Source organism: Hypanus sabinus, unplaced genomic scaffold (genome assembly GCF_030144855.1).
Source record: "Hypanus sabinus isolate sHypSab1 unplaced genomic scaffold, sHypSab1.hap1 scaffold_336, whole genome shotgun sequence".
Classification (NCBI taxonomy): domain Eukaryota; kingdom Metazoa; phylum Chordata; class Chondrichthyes; order Myliobatiformes; family Dasyatidae; genus Hypanus; species Hypanus sabinus.
The window spans coordinates 207,375-219,298 of NW_026781240.1; the positions used below are offsets into that span (position 1 = coordinate 207,375).

At 45.6% G+C, this 11,924-nt stretch overlaps 1 protein-coding gene across 1 annotated transcript; it reads left to right on the plus strand.

Annotated features, from left to right (window-relative positions):
* The first annotated feature begins 1,371 nt into the window (after positions 1 to 1,371).
* Positions 1,372 to 9,831, plus strand: LOC132388494 (zinc finger protein 420-like). Its single transcript, XM_059960841.1, has 2 exons — positions 1,372 to 1,461; positions 5,793 to 9,831. Exon 2 carries the CDS (start codon positions 6,204 to 6,206, stop codon positions 7,746 to 7,748), a length of 1,545 nt encoding a protein of 514 aa, XP_059816824.1. The 5' UTR covers positions 1,372 to 1,461; positions 5,793 to 6,203; the 3' UTR covers positions 7,749 to 9,831.
* The last annotated feature ends 2,093 nt before the right edge of the window (positions 9,832 to 11,924 follow it).

Sequence of the window (11,924 nt, forward strand, 5' to 3'; positions counted from 1 at the left end):
CCTACTTCCAAGCAGCTTAAACCTATTCCCCCTCGTGTTAGCCGTTTCTGCCCTGGGAAAAAGCCTCTGACTATCCACACGACCAATGCCTCTCATCATCTTATACACCTGCATGAATTTCCTGCATGATTTTCTCCGGGCTGAACAAGACGATGAGCTCACTGTGGTTGTGACGTTGTTCAGGGCTCCGGACGAAGCTCGGGAAACAATGCTTAAAGTCTTCAGATGTTAAAGTAGAACAGTTCAGTAATCCACGGAATAAGTGAGTGGGAGAAGAGAGTTGTAAATTCACACGAAAATGTAGAGAGAAGGCAATTACGAAGAATTCCACGCACATTCCACGCTGGGTAAACGAAATAACAGTCGCCGAAGATCTTATCCGTCGATTAGTTCCGAAATCCACTTAGAAATATCACCAGGTGACAGTCACAGGAATATCGTCTTCAAGTGGTTACCACAGAACACCCCGATTCCAGGTAAGGGACAACAAAAGTGATACCACAGGATACTCCAGCAAAACCACACATAAGGATTATACGAAGTGACACTCAAACATCTGTTGTGCACTGCGTGCTGATGATCAACCCAATCTTTTGTGCATGGAAGAGCTCCAACAGTTTGTCCCTCTCTCTCTCTCTCACTCTTTCTCAGTCTGAAGCAGTCTGTGTCTCAGTCCCGCCTCATTCAGGCACTTCAAGCGACTCCCACAGTAAGCAAACCTGCGGTCTTGCAAAACAATGCGCCTCTAAAGTCTGACAGCAGACTAGCGAGTGAATCTTCGATGGAGCAGAGTCAGAAACCAAAGAGTTGCCAGCCTGAGTCAGGGCTTTGGGGCTCCAGAGAGAGAATGGGTCCCGAGTTTACGAGGAGGAGGAGGAATCAGACCAACAGGATATGGCTACAAAAGAAAGATCAGAAACATTTGGAAACTGGTTGTCCGGAAAAAAGGGGATTAATATCTGCAAAATACTAGTGGAAATCAACAGATGAGGCAGAAAATGTGAAGAGGAATAAATAGACAAGGTTTAGGCCGAGCCCCTTCAGCATGTCTGGACTGTGTACTCCTCTGCTTAGTTGCTGCCTGAACTGCAGAGTTCCTCCAGCATTTTGTGTGTGTGCGTCTCTGTATTTCCAATAACTGCAGAATCTCCTGTGTCTTATAACTGCATTTTACTTTGGCATTAGATACATGTTGATATAGAATATGGTGTTTATGGGAGCCGCTTTCTGCGTTAAAACAGCTGCTGATTTTAATACACACAGGAAAAAAAAATGAGGTATGGACAATGAACCGGTGCTTGCAGAAATGTTTAATGGCAACGTAATTACCCATAATGCAGTGCGTTAAAAATTTGGCCGGTCCTGAAGCACAGATGAAATGCGCAGGCGTCAGGCTGATGACGTCCCCGAGTATCACGCATGCGCACAGGACCCTGAAGGCCTTAAAAATGTCGGCTGCAGGTAAGAGTTTCTCCGTGTTTTTGTCTTAAAAACCGACCGGGACATTTCCGGTGAAATCCGGACACCGTTACCCGCAATCCCGGGACAGTCCTGCCCTCTTTCCTCTCTCTCAGCCCCACGATCCGTAAACGGGCCCCGGGGAGCTTCCGGCTGATGAGGGAATGGGAACCGATGGATCTCTCAGACAGAGCTGAGCTATCTAAATGCAAGGATGAGGAACTCGGAGAAAGGGAACAAAATCTTTTGCATCAGCAGTAGAGAAAATCACCTTTGTTCTACCTCCAATCACAAAGAAGAGGAAATCTGCAGATGCTGGAAATCCAAGCAACATACGCAAAATGCCGGCAGAACTCAGCATTAGTACTCCTTTCCATAGATGCTGCCTGGCCTGCTGAGTTTCTTCAGCATTTTGTGTGTGTTGCTTGTTCCACCTCATTTTGTTCTGGACTTTTCTACCCGTGACGACATGTTTTGTACCATTCTCTCTGGGAAGATAATGATATCAAAAACCTTTGCCCTGGGCAACAAGTAACTTTCACATCAGAAATATGCCAGACTCCAATGAGACAGACTACTGCCCTTCCCTTCATATTCATTGGCATTGCCATCACCGAGTTCATCACCGTCTGTCATCTGGAGAGGGCTCAGGGGAAATATTTATGTACAACACAGAAACTGGTGTTACCTGTGTGTACTGTGGTGATGCAAAAGTTGCTGGAGAATTTGCAAATGGGGAGAAGTGGAGTGAAATCTGGAAATCTGACTTTTTAAAGCGTCATTTAGCAAGCAAGTCACATATGGACAGTGTGCAAAAGCTCTGGCGAGAAAATCCTTCATAACCCACTATAGGCCTGCTACATAGGTTGTGTGAGAGAGCAGATGAACTCGATCAAACCCAGAGGAGATCAACGTTTATATCGACATTGATTTGCTAGCTGTGAAAATGAATACCTCTCTATATAAAATTCACTGTGCACATGTTGTCACTGGGTAATAGAATGCACAGTACATGATTTATGTGCACACTTGTCATTACAAATTAGAGGGGACATTGGTGGGAAGGTGGTGAGACCTCCAGTGTCCCTGATGCCCTCACCTGCAAGATGTGCCTCCAGCTGCAGCTTGTAACCCTGCACTTTAAGGAGTTGGGACTGGAAATGGATGAATTCCAGATCATCCAGGAGTTGGAGGGGGTGATAGATATGACAGGAAGAGAGGTGAGTTACTCCCAAGGTGCAGGACACAGGAAACTGGGTGAGAATCAGGAAGGGGAATGAGGTTAAATAGCATCACAAAGTACTCTAGTGGCCATCCCCCACAACAACAGGTGGATCACTTTAGAAAGTATTACGGGGGGATTACCTGGCAGAGGAAAGTCAAAGGAGTGATAGGGGAATCATTAGTTAGGGGAACAGAACAGGAAGGGGACTAATATCCTAGTGGTACGGCTGCGAGAGCAAGTCTGGTGGAGGGGGGTGCTGATGTGGTTAAAATGAATTGTAGGGGGAATGGGAGCCAGAATGACAGGACTGATAGTGGAGAGGGTGAATTGAATTGACTTTCTTACATACATCCTTCATGTACATGAAGAGTAGAAGTCTTTGTGTTACATCTCTATCTAAATGTGCGGTGTAATTTATAGTAATTTATAATAAATAGTTTGTGCATAGAACAGTCAGTATAACATAGATATGCAATTGTATTAGCATGAATTAATCAGTCTGATAGCCTGGTAGAAGATGATGTCCCGGAGCCTGTTGGTCTTTTTGCTGTGGTACCGTTTCCTGGATGGTAGCAGCAGGAACAGTTCGTGGTTGTGGTGAATTGGGTCCCCAATATCTTTTGGGCCCTTTTTCCGCACCTGTCTCTGTAAATGTCCTGAATAGTGGGAAGTTCACATCTACCGATGAACTGGGCTGTCTGCACCACTCTCTGCAGGTTCCTGAGATTAGGGGAAGTACAGTTCCCATACCAGGCAGTGATGCAGCCAGTCAGGATGCTCTGTAGAAAGTCCTTAGGATTTCGGGCCCCATCCCCAACTTCTTCAACCATCTGAGGTGAAAGAGGTGCTGCTGTGCTCTTTTCACAACACAGCCGGTATGTACAGACAATCTGAGATGCCTGGTGATGTTTATGCTGAGGAACTTAACGCTGTTCACCCTCTCAACCCCAGATCCAATGATGTCAAGAGGGGTTAGAGTGTCTCCATTCCTCCTGTCATCCACAACCGGCTCCTTTGTTTTTGTGACAATGAGGGGGAGTTTGTTTTCTTGACACCAGTCAGATGTTGTTCAGACCTCAGACAGAGTCAGCAATCAAATGGTTGAGCATGGTGCGATGAATGTGCTGAGCTGTGTATATCACAATGCAAGAAGCATCGGAGGAAAGCCAGATGAGCTCAGGAAAGGGAATTATGATATTGTGGCCGTTATTGGAGCTTGTTTACAAACAACAGTCTGAGGGATTTAGAGATATTTGTAGAGAGATTGCAGACCATGCCAAGAAAAAAAGGTTGTTCCAGTAAGTGATTTTAACTTTCCATGTATTGACTGGGACTCCCATACTGTAAAAGGATTAGATGGGGTAAAGTTTGACAAATGTGCCCTTAATCAGTACGTAGAATTCCTGATGTAGAAGTGTGCAATAAGCTGTTAGGAAATGATCCAGGGTGTTGACAAAATTTGTGATCATAATGCCATGAGATTCAAAGTAAATATGGAAAAAGAGAGGTCTGGACCACGGGTTGAGATTCTAAATTGTAGAAAGGTCAATTTTGATGGTATCAGAAAGGATCTGACAAGTGTGGTTTGGGACAGGTTGTTTCCTGGCAAAGGAGTACCTCTAAGTGAGAGGCCTTCAGATGTGAATTTTTGAGGATGTAGAGTTTGTATGTGCCTGCCAAAATGAAAGTTGAAAGGTAACTGGACCAGGGAACCATGCTTTTGAAGAGAAATTGAAGCCTCGTATATTTTGTTCCTCTAAATGCCTCAGATTTTTAGGTGCTACCGAGACCTATTAATGACAACAAATCATGATTCCACACACTGAGCTCATCTGACGTTTTTTGTTGTCTTCTTTTGGTTTCTCAAAGCTTCCGAATAGTTTTTGTTCTTTGTTTGCCTGCTCTTTTAGACATTTCTGTTGGCTTTGGCTTCTCATTTTAGCCACAGTTGTGTCCTCCTGTCTTTCTATTGCTTCCAATACTGTGGAATCACTCAGGTCCCGAATTGCTCCAGAAACTCCAGCCACTGCTGCTCAATTGTCACTCCTACCCTTTACCTTCCAAGCAAGTTTGGCCAGCTTCTCTGCCATAGAAACACAGAGAAGTTCAGTGAAGAAACAGGCTCTTAGGCCCAGCTAGTCAATGCCAAAAAAGCATTTAAACTTGCAGTGCGATCTGGACCAGCTGGCAAAATGGTTTGAGAAATGGAAAATGGAATTTAATGCAGACAAGTGTGAGTTGTTGCACTTTGGTATGAACTTTATTCCTTGGAATGTAGAAGATTGAGGGGAGATTTGATTGTGATAGAGGGGCAGAGATAGTGTAAATGCAAGTTGGCTTTCTCCACTGAGATTGGGTGGGACTACAACCAGAGGCCTTGGGTTAAGGGTGAAAGTTAAAATGTTAAGGGTAACATGAGGGGAAACTTTTTCACACAGATAGTCATCTGGGTGCAGAATGAGCAGCCAGCACAAGTGGTGCATGCGAGCTCGATTTCAACATTTAAGAGGTTTGTATAGGTACCTGGATGGTAGGGGTATGGGAGAGGGCAGATTAAATAGTTCAACACAGACTAGATGGCCCAAAGTGCCTGTTTCTGTGTTGCAATTTTCTATTACTGTGACAATAATACAAAAATTCAGTCTACGTCCTTCTAACAGCTGTGCGGACCAACCATTCATATCAGCAGGAATTTTTTTATATGGCATTAAAACTGTGGCACTTGAAGTTAATAATACATAAAAGAAAATCCTAGATGCAAATCCAGAACAACTATTTACGTGAGACTGTTTCAGTTACTGTGGGGCCAGGCACCCATGCTGCTCGGCAGGAACAGGGAATAATACCAATGGAGAGAGTCAAACTGAGCCAAAGCTCAAATTGGAGACGGTAGAAATGCCCCATTCTTATAGAGACAGGAAGAGCATCAGGGAATTGATGGTCATTCCAGATACCAGCACTCTGCCCAGTCAGGAGATGATTTCTTTGTCCAACTTGGGTTGAACCTCACTGTAACAGTGTGATACCAGATCAGACCTTGGCAACTCAAGTAATCTCATCGGAAATGTTGTCCTAAACCCATTGATGGATTTTGTAAATCTTTTTACAGGTTAAAAACGGGAAGGAATTCGTCTCCAGGAAGCTCAAACATGGCACGACTATTTTGTTGTCTCTGTCTGGATAGTTAAGAAGTGGAACATGGGATCCTATCGACCATCCTTCCTGCTCAGACTGTGGGGAGGGATTCACTCGGTCATCTGACCAACTGGCAACCCGTCATTTTACACAGGAGAAAGGCCTTTCACCTGATCAGACAGTGGGAATGGATTCACTCGTTTATTACAATTGAAGGTACATCAGCAAGTTCACACTGGGCAAGGCCATTCACCTGTTCTGTCTGTGAGAAAGGATTCAGTTGGTCTTCCCACCTGTGGACACACCAGTCAGTTCACACCACACCGGGCGGAGGCTGGTCATCTGTTGAATTTCTGGGAAAGGATTCACTCAGTCATCTGACCTAATGGCTCACCAGCAAGTTCGCACAATTGAGCAGCCGATCATCTGCTCAGTCTGTGGGAAGAGATTCACTCAGTTATCCAGCCTACAGAGACATCAGCGAGTTCACACTGGGGAGAAGCCGTTCATCTGCTCAGAATGCGGGAAGGGATTCACTCAGTCATCCCAACTACAGTGTCATCAGCGAGTTCACACTGGGGAGAAGCCGTTCACCTGCTCAGTCTGTGGGAAGGGATTCACTGATCCATCCAACCTGCAGAGTCATCAGCGAGTTCACACTGGGGAGAAGCTGTTCACCTGTTCAGAATGTGGGAAGAGATTTACTCAGTCATCTCAACTACATAGTCATCAGCGAGTTCACACTGGGGAGAGGCCGTTCATTTGCTCAGTCTGTGGGAAGAGATTCACTCATTCATCCACCCTACAGAGACACCAGCGAGTTCACACTGGGGAGAAGCCGTTCATCTGCTCAGAATGTGGGAAGGAATTTACTCAGTCATCCCAACTACACAGTCATCAGCGAGTTCACACTGGGGAGAAGCCTTTCACCTGCTCAGTCTGTGGGAAGGGATTCACTGATCCATCCAACCTACAGAATCATCAGCGAGTTCACACTGGGGAGAAGCCGTTCAGCTGTTCAGAATGTGGGAAGGGATTTACTCAGTCATCCCAACTACAGAGTCATCAGCGAGTTCACACTGGGGAGAGGCCGTTCACCTGCTCAGTCTGTGGGAAGAGATTCACTCAGTCATCCAACCTACAGAGTCACCAGCGAGTTCACACCGGGCAGAAGCCGTTCACCTGCTCAGTCTGTGGGAAGAGATTCTCTGAGTTATCCCAAGTACAGAGTCATCTGCGAGTTCACACTGGGGAGAGGCCATTCACCTGCTCAGACTGTGGGAGCAGATTCACTCAGTTATCCAACCTACAGAGACATCATCGAGTTCACACCGGGGAGAAGCCGTTCATCTGTTCAGAATGTGGGAAGGGATTCACACAGTCATCCCAACTACAGAGTCATCAGCGAGTACACACTGGGGAGAAGCCATTCACCTGCTCAGTCTGTGGGAAGGGATTCACTGATCCATCCAACCTACAGAGTCATCAGCGAGTTCACACTGGGGAGAAGCCGTTCGCCTGTTTAGAATGTGGGAAGAGATTTACTCAGTCATCCCAACTACAGAGACATCAGCGTGTTCACACTGGGGAGAGGCCGTTCAGCTGCTCAGTCTGTGGGAAGAGATTCACTCTGTCATGCAACCTACAGAGACATCAGCGAGTTCACACTGGGGAGAAGCTATTCACCTGCTCAGTCTGTGGGAATGGATTCACTCACTCATCCAACCTACAGAGTCATCAGCGAGTTCACACTGGGGAGAAGCCGTTCACCTGTTCAGAATGTGGGAAGGGATTTACTCAGTCATCCCAACTACAGAGTCATCAGCGAGTTCACACTGGGGAGAAGCCTTTCACCTGCTCAGTCTGTGGGAAGAGATTCACTCATTCATCCACACTGCAGAGGCACCAGCGAGTTCACACTGGGGAGTAGCCATTCGTCTGCTCAGAATGTGGGAAGGGATTCACTCATTCATCCCAACTACACAGTCATGAGCAAGTTCACATTGGGGAGAAGCGATTCCCCTGCTCAGTCTATGGGAATGGATTCACTCTGTCATCCCAACTACAGAGACACCAGCGAACTCACACTGGGGAGAAGCTATTCACCTGCTCAGTCTGTGGGAAGAGATTCACTCAGTCATCCCACCTACAGAGTCATCAGCGAGTTCACACTGAGATGAAGCCGTTCACTTGCTCAGAATGTGGGAAGAGATTCACTCAATCTTCCACCATGCTGAGACACCAGCGTGTTCACACCACTGAGAAGCCGTTCCTCTGCTCAGAATGTGGGAAGAGATACATTCGCTCTTCCACCCTACAGAGACATCCGCGAGTTCACACTGGGTAGATGCAGTTTACCTGTTGAGAATGTGGGAAGGGATTCACTCACTCATCCCAACTACTGGCACACCAGTCAATTCACAATGGGGAGTGGCCGTTGTTATGAATCCCTTTGTTTCATTTGCTGTGGACTGTTATTTTGAGAGAGACAGAGTGATTAAGAAGGTGAATAAGTCTGACTTGCAGCTTGTTTACATCACTCGCAGCTTGTTGAGCTTTAACTCTGGACACAGACTCTCAGAGTCAGACGTAGACGAAGGAGGAAAAATGGAAGGATCGGAACAAGGGAACTAGTGGCCAAGGGTCACTGTTTGGATTTTTCCTATGCCCAGAAGGGTGGGTTAATTATCGATTCAGCTTACATCAAATGTGTGGTTGTTACCTTGTTTGAGCTATAGGAGTGGATCTGATTTGGGATATCCTGTGAAGACCACTGATGTGTTAACCCTTGCCTGGGCATGGTGTGGTAATTCATTTGAAGACGATACCCCTTGTGACAAGTCACGTTGGGTGATAATTAGTATGTGGATTTGGAAGGATGACAGATAAAATCTACAGTGACTGTTCTCTCGTTTTACCACCATGGAACCTGTGGAATTCGACATAATTGCCTTCTCTCAACATTTACCCTGGATTACAAATATCTCTCTCATCACCTATTCTGTGGATGAACTGAACTTTCATAATTTACCATCTCAAGACTCCAAGCCTTGTTTCTCCCGAGCTCAATAGTTTGGGAGTTTTATTTACACACATATATATACATAATACTATTAACTTCTGTTTATCTTGTTTAAGTTACTATTGTTACGAAGGATGAACAGCTCTGATGGGCAGAAGGGTGCAGGGTTGCCCATGTCCCCCTCCCCTGGGAGAATTACAAACCGTTACTGTTGCCAGGCAGCTAATGACAGAGAAAGAGATGGAACAAAAACTTACTGGGACTGGATAAGGTAGAGATAACACAGGGAGGAAGAGACTTGTTGTTCCACTATATTATGACTCCTGTAAGACTTATGGCTCCGGAGAGGGCTGTTTACTTGGTACTATTCTGTTCATTAAAATTCCTCAGTGGACAGCCAGAGTGGGCTGGTTTGATATGCTGAGCCATTCAAAACTGATTGACACCTGAGACCCCATGAGTAGGGATAAAACTGAGGTCTGGGGAGACACCCCTCAGACGCACCAAGAAACACACTAGTGAGCACTGCTTAAGTGTTGGAACCCACGAGAAAGTGTGGGGCATCGGAGACCTAACAAAGGATCGGTCAATTTTAACTCACAGTGTTTATAGCGAGGCCGGTGGGGGCTTGTGTGTGTGTCCACCCTTATCTGGGTGACGAGTCCACCATAGAAGAACGGTCTAGCTAAAGGACAGAGTGGTCATACCTGAATGGCCAACACATCAATGGATCAAGATCGTAAAGGAAGGTTTGACTGGCTGTCACTGTTTGCTCGCTCTCTCTCTCTCTCTCTCCCCAACAATTACAACACATCGACCAACAACTACCTCAGCTTGTATGAACTGAACTGAAATTTATATTCACATATGACAATTCATTATCCCCTAGACATCAAGAGAGCTTGTTTATTATTGATTATTATTATACCCACACTTTTAGGTTTAGTATTGCTAACGTGTAATATCTGTATATTTTACTAATAAACACTGTTTTGATAATAGTACCAGACTGCAATGGATACTTCTATCTTTGCTGATAAGACACCCAGTTATGGGGTACATAACAAATTGGGGCCTCGTCTCGAGATTTGATACCAAATTGGGGGGGGGGGGGGCAGTGAATCGGGCTGTAAGTAACCAGACGGGAAACCAGCAAACGGGGGTGGGTAACCAGACGGGAAACCAGCAAAGATGGATATAGATGAATTTATAGAAAACCCCACTCTGAAGGCGCTAGAGAGTGCCAAAAAGACAGACTTGGTGAATATTGCAAAAGGTTTAAATCTATCAGAGTTGAAGCCGTCAATGAAAAAGTGGGAGATATAGAGGGCCATAGCCCAGTATTATATATCCTAGGATGTGTTCACGCTGGGGGTATTGGAACTTATCCCTGAAAAGAAACCAGTTGTTGGGGTGGTTCTGTTAGAGTTGGAAAAATTAAGGTTGGACGCGGAACAGAAGAAAAGAGAGAATGAGCTCCAGCTAAAGGAGTTAGAGGTGCAAAGGGAGCGGGAAAGAGCTGCCTAGGCAGCACAAAGGGAGAAGGAAAAGGCTGAAAGGGAGATGGAGGAAAGGGAAAAGGAGAGAGACAGGCAGCATGCGCTGGACATGGAGAGGTTAAAGCAACAGGGAAAAGACCGAGGGAAAGGCTCAAGAGAGGAGAAGTTTAATGTTAGTAGAGAGTTTAGGTTAGTACTTCCGTTCGAGGAGACAGATGTTGATAGGTACATCTTGCATTTGGAAAAGGTGGCAGTGAATCAGAAGTGGCCCAGGGATCAGTGGGTGGCGTTGTTACAAAGTGCATTAAAAAGTAAGGCTCAACGGGCATATGTGGCATTGTCCATGGACGAGTCTGAGGATTATGAGGAAGTAACGGAGGCTATCCTTCGGGCCTATGAGTTGGCACGTGAAGCGTATAGGCAAAGTTCAGAGATTTAAATAAACTGTGGAATCAGACGTATGCAGAGTTTGCCTATGAAAAGGGTGTGCTCTTGGATCGTTGGTGTGCTGCAGAAAAGGTGGAGGAGGATTTCCATCGTTTCAGTGGGTTAATTCTGATTGAGGAATTTAAAGGTTGTGTTTCGCATAATATCAGGATGTATCTGAACAAGAAGCCAAATAATTCAATATCAGAATTTGCCAGTTTTGCAGATGAATATGCCCTAACCCACAAGACAAAGTTTTCCTCAAATAAGAGTTACCAGAAAGGCAGTAGGGACGGTAAAGAAAGTCCACTGGCTAAGGTAGAGAATAAGCGGGGAGCTAGTGGTAAAGTTAAGGAGGAGGACAAGCAGACTGGGAGGAAAGTTCCTGGCTTGAATGTTATAATTGTGGAAAGGTTGGTCATATTGCATCTAAGTGCTTTGCTCCGAAGAAGGAGGCAGGAAAAGGGAAAACGGTAGTCCCTACAGGGTGTGTCGATCAGCAAAGGTAGATAGAGTACGAGAGGGGCGTGAGAAATTTATTTCAGAAGAGAGACCTCAATTCCAATGAGAATCTGGAGAGATACTGGGGCTGATCAGTCATTGATCCTAAGTAAAATGCTAGATTTTGGTCCTGAGACTGCAGAGCTAGTTTTAAGAGGTATAGGAAAAGGGACAGAAGCTGTGCCTTTGCATGGGATCATTTTAAAATGTGACTTGGTATCTGGACCAGTCGAAGTAGGGGTGCGGTCAGAATTACCGAGAGACGGCGTGGACGTCCTTCTTGGTAATGATTTAGCAGGTAGTGACGTGTGTTCAGCAGTGAAGCTGACAAGCAAGCCTGTGAGTGCTGAGGACCCGGCCCTGGATTCTAAGATCTATCCCGCATGCGCAATCACTCGCAGCATGTCGAGAAAGGCGGCTGAGAAAGAGGACAGTTTAAATGAGTCCAGTGTTGATTTGGCTGAGACGTTTTAACCGACCCTGTAACAAGAGGGGTTAGGGGATAATAAAGCGGAGAATAGGGAGGTGAAAGAGAATAAAGGAGAGGAGGTAGACCTACCCTTAGCAAGAAAAGAACTTATAAAAGAGCAAGGACGTGACGAGGAGCTTGTGGCATTGAGAGAATCAGTTCTTTCTGAGACAGAACTGGATAAAGAAC